At 36.0% G+C, this 19425-nt stretch overlaps 1 protein-coding gene across 3 annotated transcripts in view; it reads left to right on the top strand.

Annotated features, from left to right (window-relative positions):
- The window catches only part of LOC105459858 (UPF0489 protein C5orf22 homolog), a 595978-nt gene that overhangs the window by 466381 nt on the left and 110172 nt on the right, over positions 1–19425 (top strand). For all 3 annotated transcript variants that reach the window (XM_011706191.1, XM_011706200.1, XM_011706205.1), the window contains exon 6: positions 17204–17319. In XM_011706191.1, the coding sequence (XP_011704493.1) occupies positions 17204–17319 (116 nt within the window). The remainder of the gene's footprint in view (positions 1–17203; positions 17320–19425) is intronic.

Below are 19425 nucleotides of genomic sequence, written 5' to 3'. Positions count from 1 at the left end.
TATATATATATACTATATATGATTAATTGTTAGCGTGCAAAAAATTGACACTTTTGCAACATCGAGTGCTACCGTTCACACGTTCGCAATATAGATACGACATTGAACATTATAAAATACGTTCGCACGTTTGCAAATCAACGTCGTTAATTTTACCGGCAACCGGAGTTCTTACCACCCATCAGCGTTCGTGTGCGCCAATAAACGAAGGTGCGTAATATAACGTACACTGATTACGTCGCTAGTGCATTCACTCTGTACACGCCGTGTAAAGGACTTAACGATATTACGGGTTATTAATGGTGCGACAGTGATCGATTAACCATCCGAGGAAAAAAAACTCTATTCCCCATTACAAATATAAGTATAATTATATCCTGCGGACTCTCTCGGCGACATTGAGTATGCTTTAAAAGTTGCCGCACCTAATTGGATGCATGTGTATAAGGTAGACCGAAAAGTGTAGCATGAAAAATTAAGATAATTTCTTGCGAAAAGATATTAAACACGTGGAAACAATATTGTATAAACTAGAGTAATATGAACCTTTTGAATTCGTATTAATATGCAATATAGCGACGCAAAGAAGATTATCCATTAAAAAAACTAGGAAATTCCGAAAGATATAATGTACCTGTAAAAACAAAGTTAATCCGTATGGAAACAAATTTCATCTCTTGCTTATTTGAAGATGTTTCATCTTCTGTATTAGAGTAGATACTCTTTGTTATAAAGCAGTATTAATAATACTTGAAATATTTTAAAGATATCTTATGTGGAACTGTTCTTAAAATTTCCATCAATCAACTTTCATGAAAATTAAGAATACGTAACAGATTTTAAAGAAATTAATAATTTCATTAGTCTTTAAAATGACGGCGAAAATTTTAATAAATTATTAAGATAATATATAGGCTGCGTGTGTAAGAATAAAATTCATATGATCACTCAAACTATTTATTGCTTACTTTGACTTTGCAAAGTTGCACATTGCGTTTATTGAAACTTGTTTTTGTTAAACTTAGTTTTATGAAATAATCTGTTATCAAATCATTTATGAAATCCCATAAGATAGTGTGAAACAGGCACAATATTGTCTTCTACTTTCAACACAATGCAAGAACCTATTCCGGCATATATCACAATCTTTTAACCGTGAACGACGAGTTTTTTCGAGTTTGTCGTGAATCCAGGTATATCTACAAACATCAACAGCGAGAAAAACCGTGAAAATATTATGCGCTCGCACTCTAAAATTTCTCCGGGCTATACGGGACGAAAAAAAGGCAAAAGAGAGAGAGAGAGAAAGAGAGAGAAAAAGTGAGAGAAAGAGAGAGGGAAGAAAGTGGTGGGCGGCGAAGGGCAGAGCTCAGCGACTTTATCGCTTATTAATCGTGCGACTGTGATCGATTATCTTGAGTGAGAATGGCCATTTCCACGTGGAGGGTAGCAATTATGCCCGGTTCCCGGGCTATTATTACATCGGAGAGGGCCTCTACCGAAGGAGCGGCCGTGGCCCGCGTAATCGCGGCGCGTTGTTAAAGGCGAGCCCCGGACGGATCGCGCCGTCCGTGGATTAGGCCGAGATTGATTTATAAAGTATTAATTGCTGGTACATGGGCGGGATGGAAGGGTCGAAATAGCATTGGGCATCGCTCTCTCTCTCTCTCTCTCTCTCTTTCTCTCTCCACCCTCCGTGTAATTGAAAATGAGGAGGAGCTTTTACCGGCGATAACCGCAGAATACCCGGGCTCCCGCCGCGCCGCGCAGAAGAACAGCAAACGCGCTCATTTGGAATTACTAACGACACAGCTCGTCGAACGACTCAAAGCTAAAAGCCTGAGCGCATCTTAACGTATGGACTATGATTTTGTTCTGAAAATAATAATATCGTGATAACACACACAATAGTACGTGTTGTATTTAATATTTTACATATTTTACTTTCTGCCACAATATTGTAGCTAGATAATTAATTACTTATTTTTATTTAGCGAGCTCTATACATTCGATTTCCTGAAAACTATAACGGGTATATTTGCTTTACTAAATAGCTCTGATATTGGAAAAGGTCACTGTATATATTCAAAATAGGAAAGTATGTAAATTTTGTATAGATATGTAGATGAGTATGGGATATATCATACATAACAACGAGGGAATTCTAGAGTCAAGAAGCACATGGAATAACTTTAAAAATTTTCGAAACTTTAAATATTGTCTGAAGTCAAGTGATTTATGCACTTGTATTTCGTTTTTTTTTTATCGTAAATGCATTCGATGAATAATTGACTTTCGCTTATTGAGTTTAAATTGTCTTACAAATCAACGGAACGACAAAAACGTACAATTAACGTTTACAAACGCAAAATTGATGATTGCTTAAATCCAAATGTTTAAACGCAAACAGATGATGCTTCTCTGGTATGTGCTGTTCATCACGTTATTTGGAACATAAATCTTCCCTGCATAACAACATTAAATATGCATCGTTATGGAGGAAGCTGAAGGAAACAATTAATGAACAATTACGGTGCAATTTATGATTATGGCGCTCGGCGATATCCATCATGGGCTAATGCTGCCTATAAATAGTTAGCCAATAAATTCAAGGCATAAAGGAATGCGTTGATTACAGGACTGTCTTCCGTTATGTCGCGCACTAAAATATATAGTTGTAGATACAGTCATAAATTATTATCAAGATAATATTATTTGACTTGTGCTTTCTATAACATTATAGATACCATTTTTATTGACCTGCCTATATCGTAATTGCAAATTACAAGTATTCACTATTTATGTTTGAACAAACGATATTGCTATCGCTGCAGAAGTTATACAAAGTAAAGGAACGCAAATGATAAATACAGAACATATCTCCAACTTTTGTCTGTTCACTTATATTAGATTTTTTTTACTATTACAAGACGAAGCTAAATGGGTAATTAAAAACAGCAATTACTGCGCGCAGGAAATAACAAGTACTTAAAGGGTGTGCGTATAATTTGCCGACAGGTTCTGATTAGAATATGAGCCAACTCGAATTAATGGTTCCTTAGAATTAATGACTTATGCTCTGATTTTAACTCGTAAACGTCCAGTGATTATAAGATAATTATAAAAATTAAAAATTTGCATGTATTACAAAAAGATACGATATTTTTATAAAAGAGATGTGTATATACATAATACTCTCATTATTGATTTTTAAACCGTTGGAGATTTGCCGATAATTATATTTTTCATAATTATATATATAATCAAGGTTAAAATGCTCATGTTTTGCTAAAATGATTTTGTATATGCTTTTCAGCGTCGATATATATTTTCAGATATCGTCAACTACACTGCTAATAGTAATTAAATCAAAATCCTATCATCTTTATCATAGAATCGATCGAAATTTTCTAGAAGGCTGTACGAAATGATTCCTTGCCTTTAATTTGAATAATCTCTCGCAGCTCCCCCGACTCGTCCGACTCGTTATGAGAACAAGCGCACAGATTATCCGGGTATTAACCGCGTTCCTGAAGATCAGAAGATGGATGTCGTCGGGGGGTCTTTAGGTTCAAGTTTCGCTGAGAAAAGTTCTTGTACGTTTTCTTCATTTTGCTCGGCTCGCACGGCGAAGCTGGATCGGCAAGCCGCGTAATAAAAAGTTTCGCGTACATTAAACACGCGTCTCCTTTTATTCCGTTATCGCTACTGCGCCGCATGACGCGATTACGCGACATCGATGGATCGATGGGTGCTGATGAATTTGCGTGCGAATAAGGCAAGGGAGAAAGGGACTACCGATGCCCTACAGCTGCGCTCGAATTTTGATGAGTAACGATTCTATCAAGCGTCGTCAAGGAGCGATCGAAGGTGTTAATAAGAAACTTCAGGGAACAAAAGAAGTTAATTAACACCTTTAGCAGCTGCGTGAACAACCTGTCGCACATAAATTGGAAAGTCTCGCAAAGAAAGTCATCAACACTATGGGACTTGAAATTTCACATTCCTCACATTATTTTGATGCTGATGGCTTACTCTCTCTGAAATACATAGTGCAGAAAAGCATTTATTAGTGTTACAACAAAATTTTCTCTCTGCCCAAAATTTAAATTCATACTCCTGCATACAGCAAAGTTAAAAATCGGATATGTTATAAAAAATTATTATTATTATTATGAATTAATTTTGGATAAATTTTTAACGCTTATTTTGAATGTAATAAGAAAAATTAATCAAAGATTTGCTATTTTTATTGTGAAAATCGACAGTTTAATACTTTCTGTTCTATCGACAAAAAAACTATTACGTTGCTCGTTGAAATAACAATGAAAATGAAGCCAGCGGTTTGTGATATTGCAATGTCCAAACGCAACCGTGATTACACAATTTTCATTTAAACATATGGGTACCGGCGAAGTCGTTAATTACTCATTAGCAATTACATGAAATGCATCGAAAAAGATCGTAATTCCCGCGCCACCGATGTGAAACTTTGACTCGTATTAGTGAGGCAATAGCCGGTCTACAATTTACTATCCTGCATATCACACGTGCGATTGCTTGCAATGTCCACCGTAATGAAGCACATAAAACGACGAATAGAATACATTTGAGTACTCCGACGATCGATCAATAGGACACAACCGTTCTACGCGGAGAATGATTCATTTCACAATACTCTTATCGATCATTCTTAATCCGCTCTACTGCTCCGAACTGGACGGATATCAAACATCAAAGATTCAAATGGAAATGATTGCGACAATGTTGCTCAAAATAAAACCAATATCGCTCTGTATTACATACAATTGGTCGCGCAAGAGTCCAGCCTAGTATCCAATATTAATCATAATGAAAATAATAAATCCATAAAATTATTGAAAAATATCAAGTTTGGATTTTATTCTAAGATCGACTTGAAGCCAAAACGATATATTAATATTTTTCTCTTTAAAATTTTAATTAAAATTAACGAAGAAAATATATAGTTAACCACCAATATATTTAATACTCCAATCTACAAATAAAAAATATATATTTAAATTATATTATTTATATATTATTTATAATTTTTATAAAGTAAAATGCATATACATTGCTGTCAAATTAATTACTCCCTAATACTCCCTTAAATTCAAATTTGTTGTTACTGGTCTCTCTCTCTTTCTCTCTCTCTCTCTCTCTCTCACTCTTTAATATCGGCGTATCTTTATTAACCGTTATATTCATCTTTCGTTTAGAATGAACTATTAGAGTTGAGATGCGTAAGGCTATTTCGATTCGGTTAATAATCGGCAAAGCGCTTTCAAAATTCAGGTAACAAACGACACCGATGCTATTCGCGTCGAACTCACGAGTACAAATAAAGGTGACTGAATTATAGATGGTCGACGGTATTAGCCGTTCGACCCGCGTAGCCCTCCGAATGCTCGTGCGGTAAATTGAAACGTTATACCGCTCGGAGGCGCGACTTTAATCCGCGCCAGCTCGTCGCTGATTAATGCCATCAAATCGAATCATCCGGCTGTAGCTGTATCTTGAGGCTACACGCCAAGGCTCTCTTCCTGCAGTCCTCCGCGAGAGATGATTGCCTCTCCTTGCACACGGTATCAGCGCTCTTCTTTCATCTTCGTCCCGCGAGCCCGTGGGAGCGGCATTACCCGACCGCCTCTTAGTTTGTGTGCATGCACGCAACTCTCATATAACATCCTGAACTGAAATCTATGAATATCTGGCGTAAAGGGGCCGCGGCGAATATCGCCATGTTTTCACATTTCATTTTGGAACGACTAATAAATGTCAGCGGGTGTTTCTGACATTTCTGTTAATTGAAAGAGATTGATTGATATATTATTCATGATCAATTATTCATAAAAAATAAATAAATAACGAAATGAAGCGAAGAGTAGAATAATCTCTAGATTGACAATAGAAAGCAAGTTGATCTTACTCTCTTAATTTTCTGAATCTCACTCCAAAAGAGTGAAAATACTGCCACTCACAAGTGGCCGAGTGGCAATATTTGCAATCTTTTGAAGTGAGATTTACTTCAGAAAATTTAGCGAGTATAAGAACGCGATATCTGTAGGGAGATACGTTTTGGGATAAGAGAGAAGTGTGTCCTCAGACATCGAATGCATTGCTACCCATCACCGTGGACGCTTACACGCGTCGGCTCATAAATGGGGGCCGATATTCGCGCGCAACAGCGAGATTGCACAAATATATTTCGCAACTTGCGTCACCGTAGCGCCGTCTGCTTTTGCCGGTGCACGACGTTATATTAAAGAGAAACGAACGAAACGAGTTTATAGTACGAGAAGGTAGTAGGAGTCGTGCGAAGGAGTATATCCGACCAGTAGATTGCGATATACAAATATTATGCCAAGCGCAAATGGAAGAAAATAAGCTTTCGTTTGAAAATGACTGCCGCGCCGGACTTGGAGAGTCAAATAATCGTGACAATTGCATGAGGGACGGCGGTTACTTAACCGAAGCCCACGTGGAAACCGTGCCGGGGATATCGCGCGACACCCACGTTGAGCGAAAATAGATTTACCTAACGACATTCGAGAGTGTGCGGAGCCTCGAGTGAATTTGACTAATATCTACTATACGGAGATAGGGAGAGACTAGGAAGAATCGTTAACTCGCGAGAGCTGCGTAAACACTTACGCGGATGAGTAAGTTTTAAGACTATTGGAAAATAAGTGCAGTATCGTGTACCTTCGTAATATCTCGGAAGATAATGCGCACGGCCTATCGTAATTTCATACCCGGAAAACGTTGCCTCACCGTTATTTTCATAGAATAAGTTGGTGATTTTTTTTTGCGCAATAAACAGAACTGTTTGTATGCGATCTTGCGCCTGCGGATTAATTTTCCGCGGAATCGAAATATGCGGAATTAAATATTTGGAAACGGTATTGGAAGTTTCGCGGCGGTTATGCTAAATTATACGATTGAATTTGATATAACTTTGATAAATTCAATTTTCCGTACTACAAACACAGAAAAATGTGCCTTACGTCACAATCGTCACGTTTCCATCCGCCGTGGATAAATATAGAGATCTTTTTTGTATGCCTATATCATTGAAAACTCTGAACTCATCGAAAATTATACCGGAAATTATATTATTTATTATAATAAATATTATATATAACATTATTATCGATTTCAATCTTTGCTGTAAAATGTGACATAAGTATGGAAGAAATAATTGCATCTGATTACATTATACCGAGAGATCTCGTTTTACAAATTACAAAATTTTTATATTAAATTTTCATTAAATTTTTGATAACAAAAAATTAATTCTTTCTTTTTTAACATTCAATATTACTTTGTATCATTAAGTCTCTTTTTGAGATATTCTATATAGAAAAGATTCGGATGTACCTAAGTACAAGATCATACGGTATCATTCATAAAACAATAATGAACATATATTTGATTGCAAATATCTCATTGTGCCGTGACCGGCGGAGCAGACAAACAAAAGGAGACAGGAATGACGGTGGACGGGACCAGAAGGAGAGGGGAAATCCGTGCGACGTGGAAACGTCGATACAGATTTCCGTGGAACTTGATCCCGGTATCCCGGCATTTATTCCACTTGTCTCTCGAATCAGTCACGGCGATCTTCACGATCTTTCGTAGGTGCATAAATCACGCGGAGAATACCCACGGTTATTCCATCTCGCGGCGACCTTTCGATCGAGCGCGGGTCTCGTTTGCGGAATTTATTGTCTTACATCACACACGAAAGCTGTGTATACGTATATATACGCGGCTGTCTGCCTGTTATACGAGTACCCTGAGGAGAGTACCCACTGTTTTTTTTTTCATCGTGTCGTCATCGATATGATCCGGCGTCGTCACGAAATCGTCGATGTCGTTAAATTGATGTTGTATTAAAATTCCGATATCCGCAAGATCGCGGACGCACCGCGCCGTTGCGCCGCGGCGCGCCGTCTTGCCGTAGAGCCACGGCGTAAAGGCGCGAGGTTAAACGATGGACAGGGCGATAAGGCTAATGAGCTGTAACGATCCTTTCCCCGCTTTATCCTCCCCCACCGACGGCGCAGGTTAACCTTTATCCGCGCGCGATTTTCAAAGACCTTGTTAAAGCCGCCGACTTTCTCCGCGGAGTGCCTTGCCTAATTTCTTAGTGCCCGAGGATTGGACGAGCGTCCAATCGCGTTTATGGGCGAACATACGGATAATTGTTGCGCATAACCCGGAGTTCTCCTATAATTGGTTGCCCTTTATCGTCTGCCTTAATAGCGGTTTGTTGAGAGTTAGATAAAAGTCCCGTATGTATGCGCGCCGATGAATACCTGCATATGCGTTTCTGCCGCGTAATTTACATTTACAGAATGTAGCCGCGATATAACTAATTGGATAATGCTTAGCATGGCGACGTGGATTATTATTAAATCCTCGTAATCTGTTATTTTTTGTGTCAACGGGGTCTGATCTGCGCACAGATCTGAGCCACATAACTACATGACTTCGTCTATTCGGACTACACGGAAAGAACAATTTTGCTGAATCCAGATCTGAAAATAATTTTTGTTCAGTAATCAAAATAATTTAGTGCGAAAGTCAAAGTAGGGGAGAATTACCAAACGCATACCGGTCTCATAATGCGTATCTCTTCAATATTTTATAGTTCCACTTAGAAGCAACATTTAGTAACAAAAATATGAAGTAAATAAGAAATGTGTAAGAAAGACAAAAAATGAACAGGTTATATCTTATTTTGTGCATGCTATCAGCATTTAAAAAAAATCAGATACAATTAATGTATATTTTTTATCAATTTATATAGCTGATACTAATGTAATAACCATGCAATTTTTAATTGAATCGTTATTTTTTTCTAAAAGAAAGTTTATAATAGCTTATTTTACATTCATTGTATTTACATATTTAGTATTTACAATTATTATAAAAATTATATCAAAATTTTTATCATCTCTGTCAAGTTTCTTAAATCGTACCTATAACCTAACCAGCCTAAGAATTAACTTATATTGTATCGATATACAATTATTAAGAACACTAATATATGTTTATCTTTAGATCACATGACATAATCAACATTATTTATTTTAACACAATCGAAGTTATTCTGTAGCAAGTCTGTAGAGGAAAAAACCGTCATTGAGTTGCGTAAGCAAAACAGCTATTGTTCGATATATGACAATTAAAGTAGGTATTAATTCATGATTCTTTTATCAATCTTGTGTTTTTAATTATTTTCATTCATAAATTCAATAGTTTAGAAGGAGGAGGATTAATAAAATTCACAGATACGATTTAGGCGACCGATTTGCTGAATCGTGCTTTTGACAGCATATGTTACAAAAAAGCTTAGAACAAATTAATTTGCTATTAGTGAAAGATTTAACATGTAATGTTAGATGCCTTGAACATCAAGCTACAATTTCCAACGTTCGTTTGCAATCTACTTAAATAGTGCCAAATGTGAAATAAAACCAACAATATCTTAAGTGGTATTCACTCGGCAATCCTCCTCTAATTGCTAGAATATCGAAACATTTTATAGCAATACTTATCAGTTTTAACATTCCAAAAAATTATTTTGATGATTCAACAAAAAATTATTTTTAGATCTGTATTTAGCAAAACTTTTAGACCTTTCAACAAAATCGTTCTTTCCGTGTACATTAGATGATTAAAAGAAAAGTTCATCCGCGCCTTTCAAGGCTATCGTAAAACTTAGCGATTTAATGATACAGAAGCAGCATGCGATAATTAATGAACATAACATTAGCATATTAATCCTTTACACGGCTGTTCGTGTATGTAATTTGTAATAAGGAATTTTGAGGGGCGGCGTCTCTTGCGGGACGGCGGGAATGGGAAAACGGTAGAAGTAATCACGGTCTTCCTGTGTTTCGTTCTGCATCCCCCTCGCTCGCGATGCCGCAAGACGAAATTCCAGCGGCAGCGTATTCGCACGCAGCTCTATTTATCCCACTCGCGATCGATCTACACGCGTCCAGAATGTGCACTCACATAATGTGATTATGCTAATAGCCAATACGGTCGACGAGGAACGACGATATATTGGGATATCCCCACGTCACGTCTGTGATCGACAATAATTATTGGAAATGACCTATCAATCTCACTCATTGTCAGTTTTAAACTGCACCTCGTACATCAGAGGCGGATTTTGGCTCGGACATTTTAGGACCCGCCTTATTCTTATGTCCGCAACGTATATATAATATTATTGTCTGTGTGTATATATATCTGTGACAAATCATCAAGAATAGAATAGAATAATTGAAGTTAACAATTAGTTATAATACTTATCGATTTTTCTTAAGAAGGATCACTTATACCGTTATTTCGACAGTTTAGATGCATCTTACTTGATTTTATTTTTTGCGAAGGAATTAAAAATATATTTCGTTGAATAAAAATATCTCAAATTCATTTGATTGCTGTCAGTTTTAATTTCTTCATAGTTAAAATATATAGAAAGCAGTTTTGTTCATATATTAATTAAATAATGCGATCGAAACCAGTGCGAGATAACCTAAGTATGTAGTAAAATTATAAAATTTCTATGGTAGATTAACCACCGAACATATTCCAAACGGAAGTCAGATATGGCTGCGGCATCGCTCGAAAGACAGTGTTCGAGGTATTCCCCACGAAAATCATAACAGCGAATCGCGGTAATTACTTTACGTCGCCGGTAACCACGGGGCTGTTACGTTTCCCGTAAACTACAATTACGGCTAACTCAACAATGGATACAGCAAGATTTAGCCGAACCGCTGTTTTCGTTGCGCAGCGGACCGTCAACTCGGCAATTACTACGCGCTTGGGTATACTTTTGAAAACAGCCATCTGCTTAGTGAAAGTAGACGTGCAATCCTACCAATTTCTTCGTGTCACTTTCGCATCGCGTATGTCCGGCAGGCCGTAATTTGTACTGCGCGTATCTATACACGTGGACACGTGGAAACACGAAGATCGGATGTCCAGGCAGGACAATGGTCAACCGTTTAAATATTGCACCGTATATACAGTTTTATCCCGGCCACTTATTATTATTGGTTAACAACACGTTGTTAACGTCTCGCCGTGCGTAACCGTCGCAGTCGTGAGTGGAAAACGAGGCGTGGAGTTTCAATATTTGCGTAAGTATATTTTACAATATATACATGTGCACGGAGAGGGGGCCGCCTCACGCGCGTTTACTCGAACGTAACTCGAAGGCGCGTACCTTTTTCTCGCCCTGTTATGCGCCGCACGCTCGAAATCACTTCACATCTTTTAACGTACCGCGAGCGAATTTATGCGCGCATCCACTTTGGCGCCTACGTGCATACTGCAGACGAGCACACGGCGGACAGAAATACGAATACGTATTCAAGAAATCTCAGGCAGTTTCCACTGCAACCCGGGCTGGCGGGTATTACTTTGCTGTAAAATTTAAACGATACTTGAATAGCGTGGATAAAGTCTGTAGGACATTAATAATTCGTGATTGATAAGTGTGAAAATAAACATAAATGATGACAGAGTGAGAACGTGAGAACGTCATATAAATATTAATAGAAAATCTTTTATTTTCTAAAGAGCCAATTGTAATAATATGTATTAGTGATATAAAAATTATAATAAAATATATGTTCTTATCTTAATTATGTTTCCAACAATTTGCTTTACATTATTTATTATAATTTTATGACCTAACGTAATAAAGACGTACGTATTTTAATATTTTGAAATCGTTGTACTTCATTTTTGCTTGCTTCTATTTTAAGGGAAGGGTTAATAACAATAATTAATTTTATATTGAAATAAAGCCAAACCAATGCGCATGATGCAACATTTTGAAATTATCTTTATCCCTCTCTTCGATAACCAATAAAACGTAATTGTTATATAAGTCTCCATAAGTCGAACTTCGAGAATGAGCGCGATAACACGCAAGCTTCAATAAGCACTGCCGTATTTTCCATCGGAACAGCAAGCACGTTTTAAAGTAAGATAAACCTCGCTATGACGGGAATAATACACAGGATAAAATGAGCGTGAAGACAATTATCGCCGAAAGCCCCAAGAGTCCGTCCACGGATATAATCCTTTTTACGCCTATCGGCGAAGTTTCTCCTCGAATCGGCGGTCTCTACCGTCGGAAAGAGAAGTATAAAGTGCACGATTTACCGAGTGATATCACGAAACCTGCGCAAGGCAGCTTTTTACAGCCTCGATATACATAAGTAGTTAGGATTAAAGCTACAGTCCGACCGCGCGCGCGTGCGCGTATCGCGACTATTTCCGCTTAATATCGTTCATTAACACTAGCTGCTGTTACCGTGGCTAATTGAACACGCCTCTCGGAGCAAGTTATCTTCTTCGAAGGGACAATTATAAACGCGATGCATCTCCTTATCGGATACTAGGTATATATTCGCTGATAAGTATCATGCGCGATTGTGGGACGCCGACGTGCCGCGCGTTTGGATTAAAGAAAATCGAACTGAGGCCAGAGATTGTAACGATCGACAGGTCTCAGAATTAAGTATCAGCGTTAATTGCGTTCAGTGTTAGTTGCCTCCGGTACACCATTTGATATCGTAAACCGGCCCGATATAAAATTATTTTTTTTTTTTTAGGTATATTGCATTTACATAATTATCATAAATGCATATATCTTATTCTACGCTATTTATATGGTGAATTCTTTTTTATCTATATATGTACACATACACGTACATATCCGGGATTAAATGGAAATCATTTATTGCGAGATCGGGATGTTTTATTTAGCATTAGATATATTTTCGGATTAAGCGGATTAAGCGGCACATACAAATCCGAAAGTATCTTTGCGCGAAATCAATTATCATCTATAATAATTACTTAAGTCTTACTTAAATCTTACTACTTGCACTGATAAATATAATTATTGAAATCCGTGAAATTATAGGTTTAGAGTTCTTCCTTGTAAGCCAAATATTCTCTTTTCCTCTTAGAAATGTGAAAGAAGCTTTTTAAAGAACGATATAAAATCTTGCTCCGCAAATGTCTTTTTGAACTTTTTATTATCGTTAATTAATTCTCGCTGCTATCATTAATACTACTTAATGCATTAAATTCATTTCTCGTCGTCTAGCATCCTCATATCAAGCATGTCGCGATGTCGCCAATTACGTCGAAGCCTTTTTAATTTCTCTAGCGCAAGAAAAATGTTAAAGGTGTTTGAACTACATCGTCCATCACTTTTATCGGAATGTGGAATATTTTCCGTAGAGGCCCGAGATGGGAAACCTGTCGTGCGCTTTTCTGTGCACAAAGATGAGAGCGGAGGGATCGTAAATCGCGATGGCTGCTTCTAGGTAAATGGGGGTATATGACAGCATTGGTAGGAGAATGGCGCAAGAGAAAGTCATGACAGAAAACAATCTTGATGGCATAAGCCACTTGCCTTCAGTCTTCCGCTAGCCTACGAATTCAGTTTTTTCGAATAAAATAACTTTACAAAAGATTGCATCTACATGAAAATAATGATAATTCATAGACTACTAGTTTACTGAAGCGCAATATTAGCGATTATTCAAATAATCTTTTTGTAAGATTGTAACGCAACAAATAGACATAAATAATTACTCTTGTTATAATATAATGTTATATATATATATATATATATAAAATACACATATATACACAATTATAAAATTATAATATTGTCTAATTAATTGCAACTCTGCAAGAGCATGCATTGAGACTTACAATTCGTCAAAAATAGATGAAGTTCTCTAGTACCTGAAATCATAAAAGAATATAATTAATATTAATAATTTAGTGATTTTTAGACATATATATTATAATAATATAATTTTGTGTACATATATCGATATACACAATTATATTATATATACATATATATAGAGTATTCAAAAAGTCCCAGGATACCTGAATATCATGGAAAATATAAGTTTTAGAGAAAAGTGTTTCAGACAAAAGTTGTAGGATTCAAAAAGATCTATTTATTGATCTTATTGGTTTGATCTTGGATAGCGTCGCCAAAGACAGGGTAAGATTACTTTAAATTTTTTTAATGGAACCCCCCATTTTTCATTGCATATTGTTATAGCTTATTTCGAGAGCTTTCCAAAACACTATAATAAAATAAAATATTTATTATAATGAAATATTTTTCCATTAATCACTTCTCAAATTATAAGGCTTGGAAGTTACAGTACCACCGGGATTATAATGCCTTAGATAATGTTATAACATTATCTAAGATGTCCGAACAATGACTGAAACCTTTTGAATGTTGTTCAGGACCATGAGCTTGACAATATGTGTCAAGACCATAATCATTGGAGATTGTTTCTCTTATTTTCATTTTTGAAAATTTTTATTTTTTGAAAAAAAGAAACTTCCTCCAATAATCGACCTTGATACATGTTGTCAAGCTTATGATCCTGAACAACATTTAAAAGATTTCAGCCATTGTTCGGACACTTACAGATAATGCTAATGCCAGTGATACTGTAACTTTCAAGCCTTATAACTCGAGAAGTGATTAATGGAAAAATATTTTATTATAATGTTTTAAAAAGCTCTCGAGATAAGCTACAAGAATATGCAATGAAAAATGGGGGGTTCCATTAAAAAAATTTAAAGTAATCTTACCCTGTCTTTGGCGACGCCACCAAGATCAAATCAATAAGGTCAATAAATAGATCTTTTCGAACTCTACAACTTTTGTCTGAAACACTTTTCTGTAAAACTTATATTTTCTATGATATTCAAGTGTGTAGGAGTCCCGGGACTTTTTGGACACTCTGTATATATATATATATATATATATATATACATATATATATAAATTAAACAATATATTTACAAAAAATTCGACACGTACATAATAACCGAAGTAAGCGGTTTCCTTGTATAGAAATTGCCATGTCGATACTCCGAATGAGTCTTACAAATATGGTAATTGTTGGATCGAGGGCGATAAATCAGTCCGTGCGACAAATGGGAACATACTTATGGCGACACTTTCTTTATGTTAATTCTCCACGTAAATCGCGCATTCGCCATGATCTGCCGTTCTTTACCGACAGAAAGCGGTCGCAAGCAAAGCGCACTATGCGGCAATATTGCGACAAGACGATAGGAGGTGACGTGGGAGAACGGGCATAGAAGAATGCGTAATTGTTTTGAAAGAGACCGAGCTTCGTCGCCGCCGCCGCCGCCACCGCCGCCGCCGCTGCCGCCGTCATCGTCGTCTTTCGTGGATGTGTGGGATGTGTGAAAGGCGGCCTAGCCTGCCGACGCCGAGCATAAACGACGAGGACAGGTTTCGTTTCTTTCGCCGTCCACATATCCGCCATTCCGACCTCTCTTTTAACGCGATCCCGGCGCATGCATGAGCGTAGAAATCGCCGGTCCATAATGGATCACTGAGCGAGCGTAAAGTACTCGTAATTTTCAATTTATCTTGAAGCTAAAACCGACACTGCAATGTGTTTAATCAATAAATATATTTTTTGGAAGACAAAATAATAGTCACATAACTTGATAGAAAAATCTTTTTTAAAAAATGAAAAATCGTACGATAAAATGGCGATGTGATTATTTTATCTTAATTCTTATATGAAGTGACTCGAACTATTGCATTTTTGATATTATAAATGTATAACAAAACAAATTTTTGTATAACTCTAATCTAACTTCTTTTGTGCAAAAATACACTGAATGTAAAGACAAGCTTCCGAAATTTGAATTAGTTGATAGCTAATACTAGAATTGAATAATCGATACGCTGATTTTATCATTAGTTCAGATATTCCAGCGAAAATCTCATTCGGAATTCTTCGAAACCCTACGAAATTCTTTGTGGTCGAAAACAGAAAAGGTAAATTTTCTCATTAAAATTTCTTCGCATTCTTCACTTGAGATGCGCCCAAAACCGGAGGAACTTTTCGTCGAATCTGTGTAATATTCCATGCCGAAATCGCGTGGAGATATTTCAGGAGGAATTTTTTACCTCACGTACTCGTACCTTCTTCGTCGCGGCGTATTCGCTACGTCGGAGCCATTCAAAATTTTGAAACAAGATATATCCGTTCGCGAGAGAGGTAGTCGAGTGGCGGCATCAACAATAGGGATTATCAGCATTGGCTGAGTCGACTTCAGGTTGATATTGGTCTCTCGAGCCCCCGACATATTGTAATCACGCGGATATATTGTGCTCGTGCAATGTATGCGCGCTTGTCTCCCAGCATCTCTCTCTCTCTCTCTCTCCTCGTGCTACACTATCCACCCCCTCCCCCCTCCGGGGCCACCCTCTTTTGGTCTCTTTCTTCGTGTTCGTCCATTTCCCCCGGCCTCTATCCCCGGCGCGATCAATGCTCTCCTATCCTACCGATAACTCGATAATATTACACGCGAAAACCGCTTCCGACGTGCTCGCCCAGTCAGTGAGCCACTTGTGCGAGCAAATAACCAGTTATCGGAAAACCGATTTTATTTTCGAGGAGGAGCGGTGGTCCTGATTTTTTTTTCGCTTCTCCGCGCTATACTCGACTCTCCTCCTCCTGTTCCATGTCTCGCTCGCTGGTCCTTTCTCCTCTATTTTTTCTTTTAGTTTTGCTCTACACGTGTATACAGTGGAGGACAAAGATTCGCGCGATTAAGGTTGAACGGCGCAATTCTCTTTCTAAACGCGGAATTGCACAATGCCTTTTTTTTGTCAGCCTTTCATTCCGTAGTTACTTCCAAATTTAGAGAAATGAGAATTGTTTGAATATTTTCTCGACTGTAAACAATATTACGGTACAGTTTGTATCTTTTTAAAATTAATTTTTGTAAAAAACATTATATTTTTAATGTACATATTATATATTAAATATCTCTGACACAAATTACGACAAAGTACAAAGTATTTTTAATTTTCCCGACGCAAAAATACTGAAGTTACATTGAATTGCCCCGTCTATCATTTTCATTAAAATGTGGAATATTTTCTGAAGAGACATATTGTACCGCGGTTAAATAAATACAAAAAAACATATAAGAAAATATAATTTAAATAAATTTTTAAATTTATCTAAAATTTAATGCGCTGCACATTATATATTTAATGATTTTGTTTTCATAAATATACTATGATTATATGTTTTAGGTTTTAAAAGATTCGATGATAGAGAGGAACCAACAACTCTCCGAATTGAAGAATCTTTTCGGCTATTTGGAAGAACATCGTTCTCTAAAAGGTTACGACGGTTCGAAAACATCACGGTGAGTTTGCATGATACTTTTTACAAGATACGAAAGCTATTGATTTATTAATGCCCATGAAAATGTTTAACTATAAATATCATTACAACAGATACTTACAATTAGATAATAATATAAGAAAAACGTAATTAAACATATTAATGAAAAGAAACATGATAAAGCAATCTGTTTCTTAACGTGAATAAAAACTTTAATTAGGTCGATATATGTACAATAAACTATGTGTCATTTTCTTCTGATTGTAAAAATTAATCAACTCTTTTCATTGCAAACAATTTTTGCAATTAAAATAATTGACGCATTTTAAAAAAAATTTTGCCAACCAAAATAATTGATTCCATAGTACAGTTAGTAAAAAAGTTACAGATCGTAACGCATTTATATTAAATTTATGACTGCATGGCATTCATATTTTTTATCGTCAAGATATATACGTGTGTAATTTCGTAAAAATCGACGCGGTTATCCGAGATCAAGACATCAACGACGTAGAAAGGAAAGAATCAATCGTACCAATTGAAGATTGATTACGTCGGCGTATCGACGACCGAGATTTAGCGCAGCAATGCAATTTCTTTGTCGTCCTTACTTTGTACCAGGACCTCTGGCGCCTCTTCATCTCCAACGCATCCTGGATCAATCCTTTCTCTTTCGATACCGGATCTGCTATGGGTTTCGCGACAAAACAACCCAAGCGCGTTTGAATAGTTTGCTGCAAGATTGATCTCAGACACCTCTTCTACCGCATCAGTCTTTTTGATACGTTATTGCTTCCATAATCTTCTAACACCTCAAATTTATGACGTAACTTAATACCACATTTATTTGAATATCTTTGAATAACTAACATTAAAAATGGATAAAGTCTGTACAGAGTGAAATTATAAACAAATAGAATAGAATGACTAATAGATTGAAGTTAAAAATCGATTATCCATTTGTAATCTCGTTATATGAAAAAAAAATACATTTATTCCATAATGATGATATTTGAAGATTATACAAGAGGGACGGAATACATTCAACGTTGATGTAATCACTTGTTACTTTTAATTAATATCAATTAATTTTACTCATGTATATCGCGTTTAATCAGGCCCATCTCTCGGGAAAGATATCATAAACCAATTTCCGGCAATGGTATAATACTATAATGCGCGAAATACAATTGATTTATCTGGGGATTGAAAGTGTATTAAAAGCGTGTCTGACATTTACATAACATGTAGATCATTGATATGAACTAAGCTTTTAACGGTAAAAAAATTTTTTTTAATTACAACTTAAATCATATGATTCTTATCATGTTAATTCTAATATTTCGCTGTCTCATATTTCAAAATATAGTTATACAGAAATTTTGAAGGAAGGATTTCCAATTCTGCTGATCGAAATTCTGATGATGTCTGTACGAAATCTAAATTATGTAATACTGTAAAATAAGGAGGATGCTTCGAAAGAGAAAAGATAGCCAAACACATATATTAATGAATTTTAACATACATTGAGTTAAGATCTATAAATATGACAATCATTTTGTTAAAATGTCAATGTAATATTTGCATATAACAAATTTTACAAGAAAGCTATTTTAAATAATAAAATAAAAATGTAAAAGAAAAATTATAGCTTAAAAACCATGTTTTTAAAATTTAAATAATAAAAATATTAATTTGTAAACGTTAAACAACGTTTTGATGTATTTTTTATGATTTTTTGAATATATAAAATTAAAAATATTTCCAATAAAGTTCTTTTAATTATCAAAATTTGATTGCTTTATAAAAATAAATTCTGATAATTAAATAAATATAAATAGAATATTTTCTAAACTAATATAATACTAATTTACATTCTCTCAGTTTATTGTGTCTTTGCAACAATAGAAATCTTGCTTAAGCGTACGTACATATCGGCTTAATCTTGCTTGATTATACTTCTGTCATGCGAAAGTTGTAACTAAGAATACATTTACAACTATATACCGTCTGGAATGTCTACTTGCATATAGCACCGATTATGACCTGCAAGATTTTGCGATAAGAACAATAGAGTTATAAAGTTGTCAAGCTGGAACTTACACTGTCTGTGAGCATTTATGCAAAA

Source organism: Wasmannia auropunctata, unplaced genomic scaffold, assembly GCF_000956235.1.
Source record: "Wasmannia auropunctata unplaced genomic scaffold, wasmannia.A_1.0 LD336101.1, whole genome shotgun sequence".
In the NCBI taxonomy this organism is placed as follows: domain Eukaryota; kingdom Metazoa; phylum Arthropoda; class Insecta; order Hymenoptera; family Formicidae; genus Wasmannia; species Wasmannia auropunctata.
This window is presented reverse-complemented; position numbering and strand designations above follow the sequence as displayed.